The following is a 26,876-nucleotide window of genomic DNA, read 5'->3' on the forward strand; positions in this document are numbered from 1 at the left end:
GGGTAGGGCTTAATTTGATAGCACACACTCAAAAAATGTGATAGGGCTTCTTTTCAAGGTGGTTCATCTTTTGGGAGAAATATGGTAGACAAATGACATTTGCTATTGCTCCAAAGACATGATGGCGAACCTGTGGCACGCGGAGCCAGGGATGGGTTGCTGCCCGGACGGTGGGCAATGCAGTGGGCTAGCGAAAATGGAGCTCCACTCCAGCGCGCCCAATTGCACTGAAAGATGGTGAAAGAAAATGCAGGGCGTCCTGCATAAGCCACGCCCACAGTGTGGTAGGAACAATTTTGGTAGCCCTTCACTGCGCGGAGCCATACCAGTGGGCACGCAAGCTTAGTTTTGGCATGCATGGGTGCATCAGCCAGCTACTTTTTGGGCCTTCTGAGCGTACCAGGAGTCAGGAAACAGACTGTTCCCAAGTTCCAGAGCCTTTCAAGTTGGGAAACAGGCCATTTCTGGCCTCGGGGGAGGGGGCGGGAGGGATGAAGAAGGTCATTTTCGCCTTTCCAATAGCTCTGAAGCCTAGGGAGAATGAAAAATGGATGTGCCATTGCATGCCGGGAGTGGGTCGGGGGTCATGCACACATGCACAGGGGGCACATTGAGCTATGGGTCTGGGCATGTGTGCACATGACCTCCCTGCACTCCCACCCTTTTGTCATTCGAACCAGAAATGGTTCACCATCACTGCTCTAAAGGATAAAAATCTGGTCCATCCACAAATATGAGACTGGCCTTCTGGAGGAAGATTAAAAATGATAGTAAACCTTATCTTGCTATTATCCCAACATTTAGTAAAACATTGGCTTATCCAAATACTATGGTGCAGCCCAATTTGTTAAACATATTAAATCTAAAAGTGTGAACTACATTGTTAACTTTGTTAAAAGCCAGAAAAATCATTCTAATCCTATAGGAAATAATCCAAATTTCATATCAAGGAAATATTTCAATTAGGCCAAATCACAACCATAAAACAGAAAGCGAGCATTTTTATTGATCAAATCGTAAACAAAGCAAAAGTCAAGGGGAAGATACAAAACAATGTATGTTGAAGCCAACACTATTCCTGTTATTGATAACCTGAGACATAAGACTATATGTGCACAAATTAGATTCTACCAGGCACTTTAATTATATTAGGCTACATATGGAATTATACTTAGAACAATTCTTGATCACCCATTAAAAAAACCAGATAAAATCTTGCTTCAAAACTATCTCCATTCCTTGGCAAAACACAGATCTCTTAATGATTGCAAACCAGTGTAATGAAAAGTTGGTAACCTGTGTATTAACAAGACTGATGCCAAGAAATATTATATAAATGATGGAGCTGTATATTCTGAATAATAAGTCAGAGCTTTAACTTCACTACAGAGATAACTTTTCTTTGATTCTCTTTGGTACTAGGTGGGCAGAGAGAAACTTTGACAAGTTTTCAGGATTTTTATTTTATTGTTCAGTCTGGTATAGTGGTTAAGACACCAGGTTAGAAACCAGAAGACTTTGAGTTTTCTTTCCGCTTTAGGCATGAAGTTAGTCAGGTGACCTTAGACTAGACCCACTCCCTCAGCCCTAGGAAGCAGGTTAGTGCAAACATTGCTAAAAACATTATCAAGAAACTTGCAGTAAAATTGGCAGGAAACAAAAAGCTAACTTGATGACACAAAAACCAAAGCTACAATAACAAGATAGCATGTCTGGTATCCTTGTAGGGTCTGTTTCCTGACTTGGTCTGGAAAGATCAAAATCTGTGAGGTTGGAAGTTATGAAGCCTATACTGTAAAACATCTTTGAGGCTTTCTTTTTTTTAAAAAAATGTAGACAATAATCCATATTTTATTGAGAAAAGTTAGACTAGGATTCATTATAATTTTATTATATTGTTTGTAGAAGTTATGAACCACTGAGAATGTTTTTTGGCTATACCAAACATAAATTAAATCAGTCTATTGCTCTCTTACAAAAATAGCTCACTACTCACAGAAAGAGTTCAGCATAACATAATTGGAAGCAGATAGTAAAAATTTGAAGGAAATTGAACTTTCCAAACAATTTCTTTTAAAAACTTCTGCCATTTTTAAAAAGGCACAAGGTCCATAGCAATGTATCTCAGTGACTAAACTATTTTAGTTATTATTTTAGCTCTCCAGTTCTAAATAACCCAGCATTTTCCTGTTGAAGGAATGGATGTCACCACACAAATGCACATCTATATTGAAATCATGAACACTTAAGCAAGTTTTACTTACACTGTTGACTTGGATCAGAATCTACAGTCATCTTCACATAGTTTGAAGGAAAGAGGCCATAAACACCATTGATTTCCCCTTGCCACCAATCCATATCTTCTTTGTTCATTACATTTATAAGCTGCCCCTTAGAAAAATTGAGCTCATCTTCATTGTTTGCTGAGTAGTCATACATTGCTATCACTTGACACACTAATAGAAACAAAAAATATGACAAAGGACATGTTCTTAAGGAGTACCAACAATAACTATGTCATTACTTGCAAAAATCCCCATTCATGCCCAGAAATTTACAAAACTGCATTGGCATCCTTCAGTCTTGAAAGACCACGGTGTCATGCTCTGGATTCCCCAAAACTAACTATTTAAGTTTGTGCATGTTAAATATTTACGGTACATGTTATAATCAAAAACAGTTCTAATTCAGAAATAGCAATCTTATTCTCAATGTTTCTAAGTTGAAAGTTTTGACTTCTGGATTGACTTATCTCATCAAATGTGAATCTGACTATTCTGCGCTCAATTCTTAAAAGAATTAAGTATAGGAATTAAGAACAGGACTGTAAAAAAAAAAACCAACTTCAATTGCAACAAGGTAAAAAGTGTCTCCTATTTGAAAGTAAAGTGTTGGCAAAAACATTTACTAATATACTTCCAATTTTCAAATAACAATTGTAGTCATAATTTGTGAAGGTAAGTTTTGCCAATTATAAATTGCTAAAATTGCCTGTTTATTTAGTAGTCATCTTAATAAATAGTACAAATGCTTAGGATATTTAAGGTGAAAAAATGGCAGTTTTTTCCAATTAATTCTTAAAAGAAAACAAATGCTTTTATTTAAATACCGGTAAATTTAATTAAATTCAGAAACTTAATTTATTTTTCTAAATTTACTTGCTTATTTATATACTGTCTCTTCCAAAGATTCTATTATATTAATTATAATCAATTCAATAAATATGTCCCATATTGTGAGGCAACTAAATTTAAACATGTACTGTATAAAGAAAACACATACTGTACTTCCTAGTCTAATCCTGTCTTTATTTTGTTTTACTTTCATTCTCATTTTATAGGCTGCCTCAGAATAAAGATTTGTTTTTTCTTTTTCATAGAGAACAAAATCCAAAGCTTTATAAAATTCAAATAATTTGGCTATAATGCATACACAAGTATGCATTATATGATTTTATTGTAACTCTACATATCAATGGCTTTATGTAAAATCTGAAGAGAAACCAGGAAATAAATATAAATATTCTCAATTTATTTACATTTTTAGAAGAGAAATCTAAGAAATCAAAGAAAGAAATTAAATTAACACAATAAATAACTACATTGAAATGAGTATCAAGAACAAAATATAACCACAAACAAAGAATAAAAATGAAAATAAAACCCGTTATATGGCTTGCACCTGAAACCATAAGAATCTGTGGTTTATTGAATGTATCACAATTGTGTGGATTCCCACATGAATCTAAGTCTTAAACTATTGGTTACAAATTATAAAGAATTAAGTCACATAGTATGCTAAGCTAAACATTTTTTTTTTTGGGGTGGGTGGGTTACAATAAGATATGAACTCAGCTACCAATCAGAAATAAGCTTTAATTGCTCACCTGGATGAACAGCTGGCATAGTCTTTTCATTGCTGGGACCCAAAAGTTTCACATGGGTAGCAGGAAACCATCCTTTTTGTCTTTTTTTCCCTCTTGCCTGAAAAACACAATTGGCAATGCAAAATCTAATGTCATTTTACTTGCGCACTTTTATCTCTGCTCAGATAGGCAGTCAGTATCTCGTGTTTTCTTGCTCTGCCCTATGTATGAACCATAGTCTCAGATTTTATACCTTTATTATTCATACATTTTGGGACAGGTGGATTAAGAAAATATGTTCTTTTTCTAAATTCATAAGGAGGAAGAATACTAAATTCCACTCAACAGCAGATGATGCAAGAGGGATACAAATGTAGTTTTTTGTAGATAAGTGCTTGATATGTCTACTTGCTTATTGCTTCTTGTTTTTATTTATATTTAATTACTTATATAGTTTTTGATTACAATAATCAATAAATCAACAAAGCAACCAATGATGTCTCCTTTTTTCATAAATTTTCTTCCTCTTGAAATAAATGCAGTTTTGCTCAAAATATTTTTTTAGCAACAAGTATTTTTACAGACATAATTTACTCATATAGATAAGAAACATGATATCCAGTCAGATAAACCTACTGCTCTACCTGTAGTTCTCCCTGCCACCATCCACTAGAATTTTTCTTCAATATTACAATCAGCTGTCCGGGAGCAAGACTCAGTTGTTCTGTTCCTGACGCAGTGTAGGCTATTGTTACTTGAGCAATTTCTAAAGAGAAATATGTATCAGTGTAAAATAAATGATTATAATATATAAGAACACAAAAATACCAATAATACTTACCAGGTTTTTTATTTAATGTTCCTGTTTTGCTAGCTGTAGGTGAAGTCTACAAGAAAGAACAAACAATTGGGAGCCTATGTTTAATTTCAGCTCTCCCCCTTTTTTATTGCAAGTAAGCATTTTTGAAGCATAACACAATCTTAGAAAATTTCAAATCAAACATTTCTACAACAAATTCTGCTTCCTCCCATCATCTCTGCTTTTTATCCCCTGGCCACAAGTGCCATGAGAATGGGCAATATTTATTCTCTAAGATGAAGCTGAATTCTTTCCCATTACATTTCCTTGGGCATGTTCCAGTATCCCTGCAACAGTCTTAGTGTTTATCTTGAAATCCTGGAAAAAAATAAATCCTAAAAGCAGAACACTTTGGAAGTCTTACATCATGATCCTTTGGTCTGACATAGTTTGAAGGAAAGATTCCACTTCTATCACCAATTCTTCCAGTCCACCATTCCCCATCTTTTTGACTCACTACTATTTCTTCCCCTTCAGTGAACGTTAAATCACCAGGCTCAGAACTTGAGTAAGAATATAGTGCTATATATTCTGAAAAGGTAGAGAAAAGTTCAGTAATGTAGTAAAGCCATATATGACTAAAGATTGTAAAACACTGATTCATATAATCCTTTCTACTTTAAAATCTTTGACTAATACTCAGGTAACATCAGGCAACAAAGGATACCTTTTTTAAATGACAGAAAAATTGAAGGTCAAATTGTAATACTGCAATAGCTTAATCATACATGAACATATTCCTCTCACATTCAGACATCTTACATCATTCTTTGGCAGTGTGTAGTGTCCTGTTATGTATCCAGGTCTAGCATGGCAGACAATTATGAATATGATACTACGTACAGTAATTTGTAGTTACTAACGGAGGGAAATATATAAACATATCCTTATCATACACATATAAACTGCACATTTGGGTATTTTCAAGTATAGCATCACTTTTGCAAAGCAAATTTATTCTTCACTTAAATTAGTATGATTCGCAGATGAATGTTTGAATGCTGTACTTAGGCTAACCTCTCCAAAACTAGCATGCTGATTTCTTATCATGTGTTACAATTTAACCTGCATTTAACTATTTTAATGAAATTATTTTATTAAAATATTCAGTGGAAATGTATACTCCTCATGTAAAATATATGGAGACCAGAATAAAAGGATTTTCTCTCATTGTAATTATACATATTTATCTAGTATTGGATAGATAAACACATGTTAGTGTTCTAGCATGGATGTCTGAAATACTGTGCAGTACTATGCATGTTATTTATTCTTGAGACATTAAGATTCATTCAAAGACTTAAGAATCATGGTGTTTAAATGCAGGCCTTACTCTCACCTGAACCACAAGTTGATGTGGATGGATTCTTATTTATAACTGCATAAACAGCTTCTGGTCTGCAGAAATAATTAAATTAGTTATTTCTCCATATTCAATTATTCAAACTTAGAGATGTTTGAAAATACAGAAAAGCATCAATTCATCAAATCATGCTGGATATGATGAGATAAATCCTCATTTCTTTTTCTTTTCATATACCTCTCCTCATCCTACCCTTGGGGTGGATTCCAAGTGAAGCATCTGTTTCACGCTAGCCATAGTTTGGTGTGCTATGGTTAATATTAATTCTAATTTGTTAAAATAAGCCACCATTGGAATCCATGGTTTAAAGTTACAAACCCATCAGCAGTTGGAATAAGAATACAAATGCAAGAAAGGAAGGGAAATGAGAATTGTAAGTTCTATATGAAGATGGGCTTTATTAAGGTAAAACCACTGATCTGGTAAAAGGTTTCGTCCAAATATTTAATCCTTCAATTTAAACCTTCATTTTAAACCTTCTGAAATTATCCAAAAAATTGGGAATATAATGTATAAACAGTTAAAAAGAGAATAAAAATGATCTGTGCAACTGTTCTTAATTCTAAAACTAATATTCAAAGCCATAAAAGTTTAAAAGAGATGTGTTGAAAAACCATCTGTGGGGAAACAGAGGTTGTCCATGTGTATCCCTCCAAATCTCAACCAATGTCTTCTATTCAACTTCTACACAAACGCCATGTATTTTGCCAATAGTTTTAGTTCAAATATTCTAACCTCCCCTACTTACTCCTCTCTTTGGCATTCATTTCCAGGCAAAATCTTCACATAGGATTTGGGAAACCATCCTCTTCCTTTACCAGCTTCTCCATACCACCAATTTTCTTGCTGCTCCAGCACAGTAATTGTGTCATTTTTTGAAAAGTTTAAATGATTATCTTTTTTTGCAGTCCAAGAGCAAAGTGCTTGTGCTTTTATGTTTTCTACCACTTGTCCCTGTCAAAGTTAGGTGGTATGTTAATGCCAACTATGCAAGTTTTAAAGATACAAAATATATACTAAAATATGTTCAATCCAAAAACAAACAAATGATAATTTAAAACAAACTAGCAGCTCTTCTTTGGAAGAAGCTAAGCATATTTGGAATATACTGCAACTGGTTTGGGGTAGTCTAGAGAAAATGAATAACTCTACCATGTAAATAGGAATACTTATATCCAGAGGTGGGCTGCTGCCTGGACAGTGGGGTAGCAAAAATAAAGCTCCACTCCAGAGCACCCAATTTGCACTGAAAGATGTTGAAAAAAAATGCAGGGCGTCCTGCATAAGCCACACCCACAGTGTGGTAGTAAAAAATTTGGTAACCCTTCACTGCTTATATCTACCATCATCTTTTAAAGTACCTATTAAAATAGATTAAAAAGTGTCTTTTAAGGATAATGTAGTTTGTTAATTACAAGAGCTGAAGAAGCTTCTTGGATAAGAAGTGAAACATCTTCAAGGAAAAACAAGGAAGTCCAGTTGTGTCTTGAAAAAGCACCTTTGTGACAACAATGACCTTGGATGACTGAGAATCTCCACACACATTTGTCCATAAATAAGTTTTTTGCCAATACCTGAAAAAGGAAGTTATGTGCTCCCTCCCATATTTGGGTATACCATGGTGATTTGACAGAAAAAACATATGGCTCTTCCCTGGTACAAAGCTGAGGGGAGGAGATCCTGTGGTCCAGAGGTTAAAGCTGCTGTCTTGCAAGGCAAGATCCTGGTAAGGGTATGGCTATCTGAAGAGAGCAAAAGAGCTCAAACTAGATCTATACTAGTCTCCCTTCCTTTTTATTATCAGCAAAATATGTTACACAACTAGCCAATTATGCAGGTTACCACTATGTACTTCTTGTGTATAGTGTAATATTATATTATATGAAAGAGAATAGAGTACTTTTAATAGAATATACATTTTTCTAAACAAATGCTACAAATTAGATGGTTACAGCAATATGATTTTTTATTTATTTATGTATTTATGTGTTTCATAGGTAGATTGTTCATTCCCCAAACCTCCCCCAAATATACATTTAATAACAAAATCAAAAATATAAAGTACCAAAAGTACAAAACCTATGTGTTTTGGTGTCCTTGGCATATTGATACTCCCAACCCTGTGCCAACAGTTCCATTCTGTACCAAGAACATACCTGTCCATGGATGGGAGAAACAGATCCTGGGGAAACAGTGCGAGTAAAGGCAGACTTTTTCTGCCATGAGCCAGCATTTAAATTTGCAAAAGATACATTTTGGTACTCTGCTTCATCCGCTGGTTTATTGGGTGAATGTACTCTGCAAGATCAAAACATGTACATAAGAGAATTACTTTCAATAAAACCCAATAGGGGCAACTATCACAGCAAACTAGCCAATAAACCTTCAAGAGTTCCCAGAAATAATTCTGTCTTAATAATGTCATAGCTTAATAATGTCTTAATAATTCATAGCTTCTGCAATTGCTAAGGAATCCTTACTATGCAGAAAGAGATAAATTGTTGAAAAAACTTGGAAACCTTTTGTGTGCAGATGGCTCCTCTAATTACAGCTATCATTTTTAATTCAAGAAGCACATAATATCAAAACACAGTACAAATACCGTACTTTTATATTTTTAAACTGGAACATAGATCAGCTTCAAATTAAATTGTGTGATGTTGGTGCATTCATTGTGAAATATTTTTATTGAAATATTTGTATTGTATTAATGGTTATTTTTTAATCTCAGCTGCTGATTGCCTATTTATTTGTGTGTCTCTCTGTGTGTGCTAGGTTATTATTCTTAGCCAACAGGTCATTAAATAAATTGAATATATAAATTTATATTTACTCTAGAGGAACTGAAGTAGCTGGTACAGTGACTGTAGGAGGAAGTAAGGCTTTCTTGGGAGGTGAAATAGCTTTTTCATTTCCAGGCATTTTCTCTACATAATTGCATGGAAACCAGCCAAAATGTCCTTGAAAACTTCCATATAACCAGCCAGGTTCTCCTTCAGTTTTCTCAGCAACCTGGAAAAGAAAATGGAAAGAAAAAATAATCAAATGTAACGTAAATATTTTTTTTACTTGTTTATCAATATGTTTTAATTCTTCTACAAGTCAGTTGGTGCATTTTGTAAAGAAAAAACAAACAAAATTATTTGGGATTTAAGTAAACTATTTGTTTAGTATTCAGAAATGATAATTTACCTCAATAATAGCTCCGGAATGGAAGCTTAGCTCATCTTGATTCCTGGCTTCAAATGGATATAAAGCTCTATAATTCACAAAGCCCACTGATATCTTAGAATCAGCAGCACTAACCGTATGGCCTGAAGAGTCAAGGAGAAAATATTAATTGATTGCTAATTCCTGATAAATGCTTTTTCAAAAGTCTATTTTTACTATTTATTTTATTTATTTATTTATTAAATTTCTATGCTGCCCCTCTCCGTAGACTATACAATAAAATAGACTAAAAGTCTATTTTCAAAAATTTCTACATTTTTGACATCCCTCAAAAATGAACCCTTCCCCCAAAATAAGCCTTTCCCTAAAGATAAACCCTCCCTGAAAAGTCCCTGCCATTTCCTCTTGTTAGGGTTAGGGAGTCAGAGTTGGAAATCAGGCAAGATGGCAAGAGGAGCCCCATTTTGTTCCATGTGCCCCTAATTAACAAGACCTCCCCCCAAATAAGGCCAAGCACGATAGTAAACACGATAGGAAGGTCAGGATTTCTGCAAGCACAAAACATTATCCTCTTGTTTAAATCTTGGAAAGAGCCAAATACACTGGCATCATTACTACTGAAAAGTTGCCATCCCTTTAAGGTTTTATTTCCTCACCAATCAGGAACAGCAAAAGACACTGTAGAAAGCAGAGGTCATGGTAGATCCTAATGTCTGTGCATAACAAAAGCCTTTCCATTAATACACATTGAATCTTCTTCTGTGGTAACTACCACTGTTCCATAAAAGTCCCCTGTTCTCAATAGGCGGTTTCAAAGCAAAGCGAAGGGGAAATCAGCAAAAACCAGTATCTGACTGGAGCATCCATGAGAGGGACTCTTCTGGGGACAGTCCTATCTCAAGAGTGGAAGCCGTCTTAGGATCTGAAATATTGTTTCAAACTACAGAATAATTCAAACTAAACCATTCAAATCTAAAAAAAGAATAGTTACCTTCATTCTTCAGGGCAGGCTTAAGATTTCCCTTAGTATGTTTAAGAACATTTACATTTTTCTCAATTAAGTGAGAAACAGATTTCTCAGAATCTTGCAAATTAAAAATATCTTTTCTTTTCTTCCCTTCTTCAAATCGTTTAAGTTTCTCCTCAGCTTCTTTTGCAATTTTCTCCTGTCTTTTTTTTTCTTCTGCCTTTAGTTTCTGCCTTTGCTGCTCAGTCTCTCTTAGAATTTCTACTTGTTTATTTTGTCTTTCCTCTTCAAATTTCTCCTCTGCCAGTTTTTGTTTCTGGATTTCCCTCTCTCGTGCAATGGCCTCCTCAGCTCTTTGTTTTTCCTCATGGACCTTTTCTTGCATTCGATCTTCTTTCAGACGCTTTTTTCTTTCTTCTTCTTCCTTCCTGATGGTTTCTTGCCACAAATTCTCCTTTTCCTGTTTTGCTTTCCTTTTGAAATATAGAAGAGAAACAAACTTAATTATTCTGCTATTAGTATTGAAAGGCAAGAATGAGTAGCAAACACCTTGATGTGAACCTCATACCAGCTTCTTTTCATTGCCTTCTGAAGGCTTTAAGTTCACCTGTATGATGCAGTCTTGGTTAAAGCAATATTAATGTGTACTATTCAGCGAAATGCATGTATTTTGATACAGAACGGTAGAAATAAATTTAAGCCCGATTTTAATTTTGTCACAACAATGTAATTTGTAGAGTGGTAAATTCTAGCATACACAAGCACTCTCAAAATGCAGTTTCTGAATTTATTATTGCCTATTAATTGGAAACAAAGGATAAAATGAAGGAGCTAAAATAAAATAGGAATACTGTACTTTAAACACATTACCGTGTAATCTCATCTTCTGTTCTTTTTTTCAAAGCAAGTTCAGTTCTTTTTCTTTCCAGTTCTTGAATTTTTTCATGTTTAATTTTGTGGAGCTGCTCAAGTGCTTTCTGCTGTGTGCAGTAAGTTTCTCTTAGTTCCTATTAAAAAAGCACAAAAATAAGTAAGCAAAAAAGCAAGCAGATTTGAGAGAAGTGATTCCATTTTATATTCTGAATCCAAATGTTCCTGCAAGTCTCCAACCAATCATATAGACCATGGCAAAATTATTTTAGTTTATTTTTGCTTTCGAGGCTCTCCATACCATTTACAGCAAAGTGCTGTTTTAAAAAACATTTCAAGTCATTCTTTATGGTTTTGCAAATGTGCAGAAAAACTGCTGCTCCATTGTTTTCTAATCACTTATTACAATCCTACTTTACAAGTCAGATCCATTTTTTTCTAATAACAATGGTAAAAAGTTATATTTCTTCACAACTGCTACAGCCTTGTAGCGATGTCTACAGCAGAGCAAGAAGACTTCTCAATCTACCTGATATAATACCATAGATACTTGCCAACACTTTGAAGACTGAATGATTCGATTCTAACCCTTAAACTGTGAGATGATTTTCAATTGCTAAACCATGAATATTTTGTTATTTCTCTACTAAATTACTTCAGGACCTTGTTTGAAAAGGGTCACAAACATGCTTCCAAATTTGTTAAATAACAAACAGCACTAGGAGAGGAGGAAAAACAGTATAGGTCAGGGTGTTAGTTATGACCTATACTGCCCTACATCACATGGAGCCGGGCTTCCTTCGGAACCAGCTTCATCCCATTACATCAGCCCAACCCACCTGATCAGGCAGGGAAGGTATGTTGCAGTCTTTCTGGCTCTAGAAAAAGAGCCTTCTCTGACATTGCCTTCACTCTATGGAATATTCTCTCCCCAGAGGCAAGACCCCCATTTCCTGGCCTTCCGAAAAGAAGTTAAAACATGGCTTGCAGGCTTGCCTGGGGAGCCAAGAGGAATAGGCAGTCATGGTGCTGGTTAGGGCCCCCTTTATCAACCAATTTTCAAAATTTAAATTATTCTTGCCTCCTTTGTATAATTTTTCATTTTTTAATTTACAATTTTAATTCTAACATTTTAATTTTTATATATTGTTATCATGCTTTGTTGTATATTTCCAGAGTCCATCTTTGGGAGACATGGGTGGTTCAGAAATGTGAAATATACATAAATAAATAATGTAAAATCTATGAACATCATGTCACCCTCCCAACCAAGATGAACAATGTTTCAAGACTGCATAAGGATCTACTTAATTTGTGCAGAAATGGTAATTGGTGTGTAATTAGTAGACATTGTCAGCAAATGTCAAACCAACTGTTAAATGATCAAGATAATTTACAAAATCTGAGTTATTCTATTATAGTGGCTAAGATGCTAGACTAGAAACTAAGACATTGAAGGGAGTTCCAGTCCTTCTTTAAGCACAGACTGGCTGAGTGACTTTGAGCCAATATCTGTCAGTCAGCCCAATCCACCTGACTGGGTTATTGTGAGGAAAACAGGAAGAAGACACATTATGAATGTCACTGAATTGTACAAAATAAAAACAATGTTGTATTTATCCCTTGCTCTCCCTTTAATTCCATTGCTTCATGTTTTCGAATGGAATTATTAGCTCCAAATCAAGTCTTCAAAAATTGTGCTTGCACATACGCAGAAGAACATTCCTTACATATCCAGTGTGTACCTACCTGCCTTCCTCCATCATACATGTGGGAAAAGATAGATTGCTTCCCACCTTCCAAAACTGCTTTGTTGCAGAAACAGTGGAAACTATAAGATTTTCCCCTTGTTTCAAAAATGTCTCTTTTTATATTACCAATGGCACACGAAAAAAAGGACCTATGGGGCCTGTCAAAATTCCCATCCCATTCTAAATAAGTACACCTCAGACAGGATACCTTTTCCACAATGCTATAGGGCAGCACAATCCTATCTTATTCTTGTTATAAGGAGTTATCATTCTAAGTCTTCTGGATGTACTTTGATACTAAATAGACAGAATATTATTTCACATGCCCAAAGACCGGTGATGTTTCTTAATGATCTTGCACCCAGACTAGGTAACATCAATAGTGAAGCATTGAAGCACTAGTACTGATAATGTTACCTAGTGTGGGTAATGAAACGTCGGAGAGTACCAAAAACTTGCACTTTTTGAAAGCAGTCTCAAAACTTTAAAATAAACTGAAATTAAAATGTCAGGAAACAAATCCTGTGATGGAAGCAAATGCCAACTCTATTCATACGTTATATTGACAATATGAGGAATTCATTATGTTCATCTTCTTATATAATCTATTTATCAGAAATACTATGCAAAATTGCAAAAACAACAGGTTGACCAGTTACTCTGTGAATAGATAAATGAATATTGATATTTCTCAGGATACTCTATGACTGTTCTCAAAGGGATTATTTGTAAACAAATGATTATACAAAGACCAGTTTCATAACAAAAAACAGTTTCATAACAAAAAATGAAAATCAGACTTCACAAAATTCAACTGGATAATCTATTATTTTAAGCAGATACTAACAGGTGTTTTTTTTTTTTGTAAAAAGCATTTATTAACATAGAAAAGTGCACAGGTAATGACAATTATCAACATCACTATCTGTATGTCCTGCATTTCAATTCTTCTTGACTTCTCAGTTTTATATTCCGGTTCCGGTGGGGGAAGCAGGAGGGAGGGAGGAAGCTGCAGCTCCTCGGACAACGGGTGAAACATCTAGAATATAGGGGGGATTTGATTGTGTCAGCGAACTTGTCTCTGGAAATTCTTGTGGGGTGAGTTGTCCCTGCCTTTGGAGCCCCCCACTTGACACTCTTGTGTGCCAATTAAGAACTTTACTGGCCACGGAAGAGTCGGATTCTGATCAGCTGGGCTGCGGAAAATGGCGGCCGCCACAGCGAACTGACTTACATGGAAGGCGGAAAGAACGAGAGGCAGGAGAGTGAGGAGTGAGAGAACGAGAGGCGAGTGTCCTGGATTGTGCTGGCTGGAGATGTTGGAGGTGGGCCTGGGACGCTGGTGCGCTGTTGGTGGGAGCGCCCAGCGCTGGAGGGTCTGCCGATTGAAGGGCCAGCGTGGAGAGGCCGGACCGACTGTCGTCGCTGAGAACGAGGTCTGCGAGGGGAGAGGAACTGAAAGCGAGGTGTGCGAGGGGAGAGGAGGTGAGGAGGATGTCGGAGCGACGCCGAGGCTGTATTGTGAGCGTTTGGAGCTGTGGAATGAACGCTTGGTGGTCCTGCAGTGCTGTTTGGCAAAGGGAGTTGCGGAAATATCATTTGGACTGCAGCGACACCAAGAGAAAGTGCAGACCAACGACTGGCGAGAGCCGGGGGTCCTGGGCGGAGCCAAGGAGCCGGAGGCAGAATCGGGTAACATCAAGAGGAGACGACTTATCCAGGACTGGGACATTCCCCTACCCCAACCCCCCTCTTTTTTGGCTCCCCCCCCCGGGACATAGAACATACTATTAATCCAGAACTTAGTAACTGAGAACTGATATGACTTTGCTGCTAACCAAATTCCTATATTCCTATATTCTCTATATATGCACTTTATACACTATTGATTAGATTGGATTCATTTTAATCAACTAAATTACTGCATTATTATCTATATTTTATATATTTTATATTTTATGTGTATCTATTACCTTTATCAGTATTTTAATTTTTAGTATTTTTAACTATAAATTGATTTATATTTTAACTAAATTATTGGGGGGGGGGATTTAACGATGGATAATTGGGGTGGGTGTAGTATGTATGGAGTGAATGATTGGGATGGATGGGATGGATGGGGTTACAATATGGGTGAGATGAATGGGAAGGATGCAAATAATATAGTTGGCCCACCTGACGCTGGAGAGGCAGGAGGGGGGGAGGCACCTATCTCTGGGGGGACAGAGGGTCAGAATATCCCGGTGTTGCTGGGGAGAGGCAGATATGGCGGGGGCCACAGAGTTAGCCGTTCCAGGGGAACAAAGGATCGTTGCTTAATAACGATCCCTTGTTCTGGCTCTGTGAGCTCAACCTTGGGTACTGGTGATGAGTGTAATTCTGGCCCTGGGCTCAGGTTGCTGCTGCTTAATGCCAGGTCGGTGGTAAATAAAGCTCTCCTCATCCGGGATCTAATCCTGGATGAGGAGGCCGACCTGGCATGTATTACTGAAACCTGGCTGGGCCCAGAGGGAGGAGTTCCTCTCTCTGAAATTTGCCCAGCTGGGTTTCAGATATGGCATCAACCTCGACCCCAGGGAAGGGGGGGAGGAGTGGCTATTATAGCCAGGGAGAGCCTTTGCCTATGTGGACTCATTGCTCCAGAGATTGCGGGTTGCAAGTCTCTCTTGATGAAGCTGGACTTAGGGGTTCAGGTGGGCTTGTTTCTCACGTACCTGCCTCCCAGCTAGGTGTCAAAAGCCCTGCCTGTGCTGCTCGAGGAGGTAGCCGGGTTGGCGGTGGAGTTCCCCAGACTTATTGTCTTGGGGGACTTCAACCTGCCGTCACTCGGCGAAGCCTCTGGACTGGCACAGGAGTTCATGGCCACCATGACAGCCATGGACCTGACTCAAGTAATACAGGGTCCGACTCACGAGGGAGGGCACGCACCCGACATGGTATTCCTCTCTGAGCAATTGAGCAATGGTCTGAGACTAAGGGACTTAGAAGTACTGCCTTCGTCATGGTCAGACCATTTTCTACTACGGCTTGACTTCCTGGCTCCAATCCTTCCCCGCAGGGAGGCGGAACCAATTAAGATGTTCCGCCACAGACGCCTGATGGACCCAGAGGGCTTTCAGACGGTGCTTGGGGTTATTCCAGATGCACTCGTCCACAGTTCGGCGGAGTCTCTTGCGGAAGCCTGGAACAAGGCTGCAGCGGAGGCTCTTGATCGGATTGTGCCTTTGCGACCTCTCCGTGGCGCTAGACCCTGTAGAGCTCCATGGTTCAATGAGGAGCTCCGGGAGTTGAAAGGCCAGAAGAGACGTCTAGAGAAGCGATGGAGAAAGAGTAAGTCTGAATCCGATCAAACACTTGTAAGAGCTTTTATTAAGACTTACAAAGTGGCGCTCAAGGCGGCAAGATGCGCGTATCATGCCGCCTTGATTGCATCAGCGGAGTCCCGCCCGGCCGCTCTATTTAGGGTGACCCGCTCCCTTCTTAACCAGGGGGGAGTTGGGGAGCCCTTACAGAGTAGTGCCGAGGATTTTAACACGTTTTTCGCTGATAAAATTGCTCGGATCCGGGCGGACCTCGACTCCAATTGGAAAACAGAGTCGGCTGACCACGAGTCAGTCGAGGTGACTGGGGCCTGTACTTGTCCACCTGTCTGGGAAGAGTTTGATCTGATGACACCTGATGAAGTGGACAAGGCGATTGGAGCTGTGAGTTCCGCCACCTGTTTACTGGATCCGTGTCCCTCCTGGCTGGTTTCGGCCAGCAGGGAGGTGACACGGAGCTGGGTCCAGGAGATTGTCAACGCTTCCTTGGGGAGGGGATCCTTTCCATCATCCTATAAACAGGCGCTCGTGCACCCCCTCCTCAAGAAGCCTTCCCTGGACCCAGCCATACTAAATAACTACTGGCCAGTCTCCAACCTTCCCTTTATGGGGAAGGTTGTCGAGAAGGTGGTGGCACTCCAGCTCCAACGGTCCTTGGAAGAAGCCGATTATCTAGGTCCCCAACAGTCGGGTTTCAGGCCCGGTTACAGCACGGAAACTGCTTTGGTCGCGTTGATGGATGATCTCTGGCGGGCCTGGGACAGGGGTTTATCCTCTGTCCTGGTGCTTCTTGACCTCTCAGCGGCTTTCGATACCATCGACCATGGTATCCTTCTGCACCGGCTGGAGGGGTTGGGGGTGGGAGGCACTGTTCTCCAGTGGTTCTCCTCCTACCTCTCCAGTCGGTCGCAGTTGGTGTTAGTGGGGGGCCAGAGGTCGACTCCGAGGTCTCTCCCTTGTGGGGTGCCTCAGGAGTCGGTCCTCTCCCCCCTGCTATTTAATACCGTGTTTCCCCGATAGTAAGACCCCCCCGATTGTAAGACATATGGGGGGTTTCAGGGGGGTTGGCTAATATAAGCCATACCCCGAAAGTAAGACATATGTCTTACTTTCGGGGAAACACGGTACTAAAAGCGAGGGAGGCGTCGGAGCAGTTTGCGGCGCTGGCGAGGGAGCTTCGCGCCCAGGAGAGTCTCCCAAACCCAGCGTGGATAAGGACTCCTCGGCCGGCGGAGGAAGCGCGGTGGCGGCAGCAGGCTCCGGAGGGAGCTTGGGCGGTGGCGAGAAGACGGGATTCCGGGTGCCGAGCGCCACCTGCCCGCCGTTCACGCCAAGGACAGGCAGCCCCAGTTCCAGCACCTCGGCCTGCTCGGCCAGACTCTTGCCCGGCGGGAAGAGCAAAGGCGGCGGCGGGAGTAGTGGAGGCGAGGCGGAGAAGAAAGAAGCCGCGGATAGCTGGCGAGGCGCCGACTAGAGGGCTGGACCCCGCCGCTTTGCCGCCGCTCCCGCCGCCGCCTTTGCCTCTTGCCCGGCGGGAAAGGCGACGAAAGGGGCTATCGGGTCCCTTCCAATTGCCCGGCCGGCGTCGCCTTAGTCAGCAGTAGAAAAGCAAAGGAAGCAGCAGGAGAAGCGAAGTTCTTGAATGGTGGCGGCGGCCCTTGATCGCAGCCGATGAGGTTCGGCTTTCTTCGCTTCTCCTGCTGCTTCCTTTGCTTTTCCGCTGCTGACTAAGGCGACGCCGGCCAGGCAATTGGAAGGGACCCGATAGCCCTTTTCGTCGCCTTTCCCGCCGGGCAAGAGGCAAAGGCGGCGGTGGGAGCGGCAAAGCGGCGGGGTCCAGCCCTCTAGCTGGCGCCTCGCCAGCTATCCGCCGCTTCTTTCTTCTCCGCCTCGCCTCCACTACTCCCGCCGCCGCCTTTGCTCTCCCCGCCGGGAAAGACGACGAAAAGGGCTATCGGGTACCTTCCAATTGCCCAGCCGGCGTCGCCTTAGTCAGCAGCGGAAAAGCAAAGGAAGCAGCAGGAGAAGCGAAGAAAGCCGAACCTCATCGGCTGCGATCAAGGGCCGCTGCCACCATTCAAGAACTTCTGCGAAAGACGCAGGAACGGCGGCGACGGCGGAACGCTGCTTGAACCGCCCCCGCCTTCTGCTTAAAACCCTCGGTTCGTGCCTTTCCTGCCCGCCTCCACTCACCCACGCTTCTGCCACTTCTTTCATCAAGCTCCCCGAACCAAGGATGATGAGCAGCTCAAAGGACCAATCAGCACTTCCTAGCACCAGCTGCGGTGGCCAAATAAGACCAAAATCTTCCCGCTTCTGAGTCCTTAAAAGAGGTACAGTACGGTATACTTAAATGATTTATCATGCAGGCTACATTGCCCCCCCCCCCCGCAAATTGTAAAGTCTAGATTTTATTTATTACATATTTCAAAATAAGAAATTAAAAAATTGCCCGGGACAATATAAGACATACCCCCAAAGTAAGACACAGTGGGGCTTTTGGGGGTAAAAAGATAGTAAGACACTGCCTTACTATCGGGGAAACACGGTATCTACATGAAACCGCTGGGTGAGATCATCCAAGGGCATGGGATGAGGTATCATCAGTACGCTGATGATACCCAGCTTTATATCTCCACCCCATGTCCAGTCAATGAAGCAGTGGAAGTGATGTACCGGTGTCTGGAGGCTGTTGGGGCCTGGATGGGTGTCAACAGACTCAAACGCAACCCGGATAAGACGGAGTGGCTGTGGGTTTTGCCTCCCAAGGACAATTCCATCTGTCCTTCCATTACCCTGGGGGGGGGGAATCATTGACCCCCTCAGAGAGGGTCCGCAACTTGGGCGTCCTCCTCGATCCACAGCTCACATTAGAGAAACATCTTTCAGCTGTGGCAAGGGGGGCGTTTGCCCAGGTTCGCCTGGTGCACCAGTTGCGGCCCTATCTGGACCGGGACTCACTGCTCACAGTCACTCATGCCCTCATCACCTCGAGGTTCGACTACTGTAATGCTCTCTACATGGGGCTACCTTTGAAAAGTGTTCGGAAACTTCAGATCGTGCAGAATGCAGCTGCGAGAGCAGTCATGGGCTTACCTAGGTATGCCCATGTTTCACCAACACTCCGCAGTTTGCATTGGTTGCCAATCAACTTCCGGTCACAATTCAAAGTGTTGGTTATGACCTTTAAAGCCCTTCATGGCACTGGACCAGAATATCTCCGAGACCGCCTGCTGCTGCACGAATCCCAGCGACCGGTTAGGTCCCACAGAGTTGGCCTTCTCCGGGTCCCGTCAACTAAACAATGTCGGTTGGCAGGCCCCAGGGGAAGAGCCTTCTCTGTGGCGGCCCCAACACTCTGGAACAAACTCCCCCCGGAGATTAGAACTGCCCCTACCCTCCTTGCCTTTCGTAAGCTCCTTAAGACCCACCTTTGTCGTCAGGCATGGAGGAACTGAGACATCTCCCCTAGGCATATACAATTTATGAATGGTATGTTTGTATGTATGTATGTGTTTAGAAAATGGGGTCTTTTAAATATTTTTAAATAGTAATTTAGATTTGTTGTAAATTGTTTTCACTTTGTTGTGAGCCGCCCCGAGTCTGCGGAGAGGGGCGGCATACAAATCTAAATAATTAATAATTTCCTTTGTTCTTTTTCAGAATAATATTCACTGCATGTGTTGAAACAATGATTTATAAAATCTCATACCACACTATTGTTTTGCTACAAAAGACCAATATTTATATTTCCATGTTAACAGCTCTGGAAATGGTTTCTTCCCTTTGATCTAAGGGGAAACTGGAAAAAGTTGAAGGCCATGTATGTCTGTATACAAGTTATCAGAGCAATTGTCACATTGTGATAGTGGAAAAGGCAAACATCCTATACAGTTATATAATATGTTCAGCAGCAGTTGTGGTGGGATGGAACTTGGATTCAAGGAGATAATCAAATAGGTTTCTGAAAAGGGTCTAAAGATGTAATCCATGAGGAAACAAATATCTTACAATTTTTACTCTGCAAAATATAAACCTTGCCTTAGTAATAGTCTACTTAGCTTATTATAAAATGCCTAACATATGGGAGAACAAGTCAATATGTAATGGGTTTTGTAATTTCACAAGGTTTTTCTCCCAGGAATATATAGTATTGAGATTTTATGATCTGACTCCAACTTCCTTTGATTTTATAACTACCAGTATCTAAAAATAAAGCAGCAGGCCATGTTTTTCAAGTGTGTGTGTCAGAACTCTAGCTAGTTTATTATTTTTTCTGTCAATGTTCTTGAGGCAAAATCAAGCAGTGGGGAGAAGCAGAGATTGTTTTTTCACAAAGTGAGGTAGGATTCTTTTTTTACTTATTCTGGGAATTCTGGCCTTACACTTTTCCTTTGTTATGCATATAATAGACAAGTATTTTTCTATGATCAAAATAGACATAATGCCAGCAATAACAATCTTGATTACAGACAGAACTTTGTTTCAGATAAATTGGTAACGAGTAAGTAATCCATCCACCAAACACTATGTGAGTTTTAAGGATTTTCCTTAAAAGCAGTGGCATGAGGATTATTCCTACCCTTTCCCATAATTGAAAGCATTTAGTTAGTGGACAGAGTTTAAAAGCAAGCAGAAGGCAAATAAAATCTGTTTCTGCAATAGAGCACCAAATTACTGCATAGGAAAATATTTTAAGTGCTATAGAAATGCAAATTATTTTTTTAAAACACACACACACACACACACACACACTCACAAAACATGGAAATTATTAGAAGCAAAAAAAAAGGCCAAAGATTAGAAAATAACCTTAAGTAAGAGGAAGAGGTGGTTGAGACAGCTTAGCAGATACAAAAGGCACTGAAGAATAGAAGCATCCATAGTCTCAGACTGTAAGATAAGGCAGATAAAAAGCAGTTAAACTTTTCACTGGGATTATTGTGAAGGTGGAGAATTTAAGGGTTATGACAAGGAATTGGAATAATTAACCTAGCAATCAAAGTTCTGATTCAACTTTCATCATATCTAGCCATATATTATGTGGTGGGGTGAATGACAGTGAGAGAGACAGAGTCTTCTATAGGCAAAATTAGTAATAGTAAGGGTTCACAAATAGGATCAGCAATAAACTCTTGTCCTCTGCAATGTTCCTATTCAGCCATCGCTTCTTCTGCTGCATATGCCATTCCATTTCTATTCGTGTTTCCTACAATAAGTCAAGCATGCCATAGAATGCATAAACATAACTGGGCATGGGGAATGGGCATTCCTTCAGCTGTTGATTCCTTTGATGCTTCCTGCTTGAGATGATGTGATGCTATTTTGTAATATAAGGATTGGTACTTGGATTAGGCATCTTTTTACAGCATTTGCATGTAAGCTCTATGGTGAAAACAGACACTGCAATGGGTTTGCCCTCATTGAAGCAATAAAAAAGCAGGATAGTCTTTTATATTTGTTGCTCTACCCCTTGACTTAAGACAGGGTCCAATCCTCTTGACTACAGCATTTAATGAAACAGATCAAACAGCTGCTCCTTTACAATCTCCTTTCACCTGCCCAGTTCTACAGCATGTATGATTCACAGGTAGACCTTCCTTAATGACTGCCATGTTTAGTAATCATTCAAAGTTACATCAGTACTGGCAAAGTAGTTTTACGGCCTTTCCACTTATGACCATCATAGCATCCCCACAGTCACGTGATCGCCATTTTGGCATTTTTACCTCAGAGTGTTTACGACTGCAGCATCCCAAGTTATGGGATCACTGTTCCAAAAAGCAGAGTTAATGAAAAGCAGTAAAATTGTAAGTCATAGTCATATGATGTCTTATTTAACAACAGTGGCAGGCGTGAGGTTGTTAGTTTGTCGCAGTCACATGATTACTTGTTTAATGATTGGTTTGCTTAGTGATAGAACTGTTCATTCCAACTGTAGTCATTAAGCAAGGACTGTTTGTAGTTGGCTAGGCTAAGCCTCCAATGTTAATCAGTCACAAGAGAGTTCAGTTATGTAACTGAGAAGAGGAAGGTGCTTCTTCCATATCACCTAACTATGCTGTCCATTTAGAAAAGGGAAGAAAACAAAAAAGTAAAGAATGAAAAGTGATGGCAGCACTGACTTTTCCCTTTGTTACATTTACAGGCATACTCTTTTTATCTATCAGCTACGTGGAAAGGTTTCAGACAAACAGTTAAGTAGAAAATTACTAATCAGCACACTCTCAAGATTATCTTAAACACAAAAAATTATAGCTTTGCCAACATTCCATATTCTAATATGCAACTATATGTCTCTAAAATATGTTTGATAAACACAAATATGTTATAATGTTGGAGGGAAAACTGTCACTAAATGACTTATATATCTCATTTGCTGCCCAGGATTTGACAGTTGAAGAACAATTTTAAGTCCTCCATTCATAACCTTTGGTTATGAAAGAGATTTGAACCATGCTCTCTGTCATGGCTTTTGGGAACAGATGACAGAAAACAGTAAAGAAAAGAAGTCATCACTACTAATTAAGCCAGGCAAGGAAGATTTCAGGTGTGGCTTAAGCCCTTACTTCTCCATTTTGAAAACACACTTCTATTTCAGGGAAGAGGTTGACTGGAGAACTTAACTGCCAATGAAAAGATTCTTTGCTTAGAAGTAAGCTTAGAAACTGCAGTTTGTATACATTTTTGGTTTTCTCACCCTTTTCAAACCTTTCGTTTTTTCCATATTTCCCCCTTATCTGCATATTCCCAATTCTCCCTGGGGTGACATACATTTTGTAGCTGAATGGAAGGAGAATAGATGACGTAATATTAACTTTACTTGCACCAAGAAACTGCTTTGGTGTGTCTTAAATATTGAACATATTGAGTGAAATAGCTGGCCTTTTGTCCTTATTACATCATATATAAGCTTAAGCTTTTATTAATTAAGAAAAAGAATATTTGCAAATCTTATTTTCATCTATTTTCCTATGCCAAGGTTTACATTCAATATTTTAGCGGATGTTACTTTGAATAATATTAATATACCCTACAATATGCAAAATAATACCCATGTGAATTTTGGGGTACATGGTGTAAACTGCAAAATGCTGGTACTAATTATTTTAAAAATCAAATTGGAGAATTAATGGGCAAGCATTTGAGTATCATCAACAAAATGCATTTTTATGAGATCTCTTAAACAGAAGATACCACACAGGGCTTGATTGGTTGAAGGAACAAATTGGAAAGAAAGTTTTGCTAAATGAATAATCTTAGATGCTTAAATAAAATGCTACAACAAAATTGTACCTTGAGCTCCTTATTAAAAATATCAATTTCTGACAGCTTGGAACTGGTTTCTTTTTCTAGTGTATCTAGTTGTTCCTGAAGTTTTTGGCATAATTCTTCTTTTTCTGATGATTTCTTCTGCAGTGAATTTAGATGTGTATCTGCAAATGAAATTTATTTAAAAATTACTTACATTTTTTAAAAAAATTGTCAGTTGCATATCTATATATTGTATTTACTTAATTTACTAATACTTTAGTCTTTGACTTACTAAAGGTGAGAGCTGCCTAAACAGAGTGGGTGATGTCATTCACAGTACAAAAAGGAATGGGAAGACTTTCCTTGTGTCTGAAAAGGGGATCTCAGAACTCTTTTTCAGACATACTTCAATGTGAGGGAGGAAAAAACTCATTCTAACAAACATGTACACATAAGACCAATGATACTTACCAAAAGAGTTGCTAATCTTGTGATTTATTTTCTCACTCAACTGTTGTTTCTCAGGAACAAGAGAAATCAGCTTATTCTGATATTCCTGTAGAGTTGAGGGTGGTATATTTTAGAAAAGTATTACCAGCATAATGCATTTGACATAATCTGATAATACAAATGAAAGCATAGAGGTAACAAAAAAACATTCCTGCATCCATTTGGTGGCTTCCAAAGTACCCTCCAAATGACTATGGCCCAAAATTTTAATGTTTCTTGAGAAATTAACAGGGTGAAAAGGGTTCTTTAAATATCAGACTCATACTAATTTTGCATGTTAAAATCTCCAGTCTGAGAAATGGCCAGTTCCTAAGTGTGAATTCTTAAAGTCCTCACATACCTATTATAATGATTTCATTTTAGTCATCTCATGATCCCTGAAGCCAAAACATTTCCAAAAATATGCGTCCTTTGGATGAAACAAAATAAAACCTATTTCTGATGTAGCCGGATCTATTCTGGTATGGAGAATATACAGTGGTACCTCATGATACGAACCCCTCGTCATACGAACTTTTCAAGATACGAACCCAGGGTTCGAAATTTTTTTGCCTCTTCTTATGAAGTTTTTTCACCTTACGAACCTGCCGCCGGCCGCTGGGATGCCCCACCTCCAAACTTGAGTTCCTCCCGTTTTTTCCCACCCTGTCCTGCCTCATTCTACCCTCTGGATCTCCATGGGTTTCCTCCATTTTTCTCCATTCTGTCCTGCCCCATTCTCCCCTCTGGATCATCATGGGTTTCCTCCGTTTTTCTCCCCCCATGTCCTGCCCCATTCTCCCCTCTGGATCTCCATGGGTTTCCTCCGTTTTTCTCCACTCTGTCTTGCCCCATTCTCCCCTCTGGATCTCCATGGGTTTCCTCCGTTTTTCTCCACCTTGTCCTGCCCCATTCTCCCCTCTGGATCTCCATGGGTTTCCCCCGTTTTTCTCCACCTTGTCCTGCCCCATTCTCCCCTCTGGATCTCCATGGGTTTCCTCCGTTTTTCTCCACCCTGTCCTGCCCCATTCTCCCCTCTGGATCTCCATGGGTTTCCCCCGTTTTTCTCCACCCTGTCCTGCCCCATTCTCCCCTCTGAATCTCCATGGGTTTCCTCCATTTTTCTCCACCCTGTCCTGCCCCATTCTCCCCTCTGGATCTCCATGGGTTTCCTCCGTTTTTCTCCACCCTGTCCTGCCCCATTCTCCCCTCTGGATCTCCATGGGTTTCCTCCGTTTTTCTCCACCCTGTCCTGCCCCATTCTCCCCTCTGGATCTCCATGGGTTTCCTCTGTTTTTCTCCACCCTGTCCTGCCCCATTCTCCCCTCTGGATCTCCATGGGTTTCCCCCGTTTTTCTCCACCCTGTCCTGCCCCATTCTCCCCTCTGGATCTCCATGGGTTTCCTCCGTTTTTCTCCACTCTGTCCTGTCCCATTCTCCCCTCTGGATCTCCATGGGTTTCCTCTATTTTTCTCCACCCTGTCCTGCCCCATTCTCCCCTCTGGATCTCCATGGGTTTCCCCCGTTTTTCTCCACCCTGTCCTGCCCCATTCTCCCCTCTGGATCTCCATGGGTTTCCTCCGTTTTTCTCCACTCTGTCCTGTCCCATTCTCCCCTCTGGATCTCCATGGGTTTCCTCTATTTTTCTCCACCCTGTCCTGCCCCATTCTCCCCTCTGGATCTCCATGGGTTTCCTCCGTTTTTCTCCACCCTGTCCTGCCCCATTCTCCCCTCTGGATCTCCATGGGTTTCCTCCGTTTTTTTCCACCCTGTCCTGCCCCATTCTCCTCTCTGGATCTCCATGGGTTCCTCCCGTTTTTCCCCACCCTGTCCTGCCCCATTCTCCTCTCTGGATCTCCATGGGTTTCCTCTGTTTTTCTCCACCCTGTCCTGCCCCATTCTCCCCTCTGGATCTCCATGGGTTCCTCCCGTTTTTTCCCACCCTGTCCTGCCCCATTCTCCCCTCTGGATCTCCATGGGTTTCCTTCGTTTTTCTCCATCCTGTCCTGCCCCATTCTCCCCTCTGGATCTCCATGGGTTTCCCCCGTTTTTCTCCACCCTGTCCTGCCCCATTCTCCCCTCTGGATCTCCATGGGTTTCCCCCATTTTTCTCCACCCTGTCCTGCCCCATTCTCCCCTCTGGATCTCCATGGGTTTTCTCCGTTTTTCTCCACCCTGTCCTGCCCCATTCTCCCCTCTGGATCTCCATGGGTTTCCTCCGTTTTTCTCCACCCTGTCCTGCCCCATTCTCCCCTCTGGATCTCCATGGGTTTCCTCCGTTTTTCTCCACCCTGTCCTGCCCCATTCTCCCCTCTGGATCTCCATGAGTTTTCTCCGTTTTTCTCCACCCTGTCCTGCCCCATTCTCCCCTCTGGATCTCCATGGGTTTCCCCCGTTTTTATCCACCCTGTCCTGCCCCTTTCTCCCCTCTGGATCTCCATGGGTTTCCCTCCCCCCACTCCGTTCGCCTCAGCTTCGTCTGCCGGCAGCTTTTTTTTTTTAAGCCTTAATGTTTTGGATTTTCCTAATCGGCTTGCACGCATTATTGGCTTTTCCATTGATTCCTATGGGAAACATTGTTTCATCTTACGAACTTTTCACCTTACGAACCTCGTCCTGGAACCAATTAAGTTCGTAAGATGAGGTATTACTGTATTTCCAATAATTAAAAAAGAGTAATAATGCAGCTCAAAGGTCAGTAATTCTTATATACAGAATGTATCATTTATAAAATTTTGCATTATGAATAAATAAATGAAACTGCCAACATTTCATGCTAGAACAGTTCCCTACCCTTCACCATATGAATTAAACATTTTATCTCGCTACCTCTACTTACCCAGTCCAAACTAAAATAATTTTTCTTTCCGCTTTCTGCAGTTTCTTCATATGGTTTTACAGAGTGGTTTGCCATTGCCTCCTTCCTAGGGCTGAAAGCTATTGACTGGCCCAAGGTCACAAGCTGGC

General features: G+C 40.6%; 1 protein-coding gene across 4 annotated transcripts in view; it reads right to left on the minus strand.

Annotated features, from left to right (window-relative positions):
- Positions 1-26,876, minus strand: part of ITSN2 (intersectin 2) — an 88,975-nt gene that overhangs the window by 31,183 nt on the left and 30,916 nt on the right. For 3 of the 4 annotated variants that reach the window (XM_070732388.1, XM_070732389.1, XM_070732390.1), the window contains 14 exons: positions 23,892-23,976; positions 23,463-23,602; positions 11,096-11,232; positions 10,250-10,698; positions 9,280-9,401; positions 8,921-9,099; positions 8,244-8,385; positions 6,836-7,041; positions 6,064-6,122; positions 5,089-5,255; positions 4,707-4,752; positions 4,510-4,631; positions 3,887-3,983; positions 2,265-2,456 (listed from right to left, as the gene is read on the minus strand). In XM_070732388.1, the coding sequence (XP_070588489.1) occupies positions 2,265-2,456; positions 3,887-3,983; positions 4,510-4,631; positions 4,707-4,752; positions 5,089-5,255; positions 6,064-6,122; positions 6,836-7,041; positions 8,244-8,385; positions 8,921-9,099; positions 9,280-9,401; positions 10,250-10,698; positions 11,096-11,232; positions 23,463-23,602; positions 23,892-23,976 (2,143 nt within the window). Of the gene's footprint in view, positions 1-2,264; positions 2,457-3,886; positions 3,984-4,509; positions 4,632-4,706; positions 4,753-5,088; positions 5,256-6,063; positions 6,123-6,835; positions 7,042-8,243; positions 8,386-8,920; positions 9,100-9,279; positions 9,402-10,249; positions 10,699-11,095; positions 11,233-20,978; positions 21,060-23,462; positions 23,603-23,891; positions 23,977-26,876 lie in introns of all 4 variants that reach the window. The other variant, XM_070732391.1, reaches the window with a different exon arrangement.

Source organism: Erythrolamprus reginae, chromosome 1 (genome assembly GCF_031021105.1).
Source record: "Erythrolamprus reginae isolate rEryReg1 chromosome 1, rEryReg1.hap1, whole genome shotgun sequence".
Lineage (NCBI taxonomy): Eukaryota > Metazoa > Chordata > Lepidosauria > Squamata > Dipsadidae > Erythrolamprus > Erythrolamprus reginae.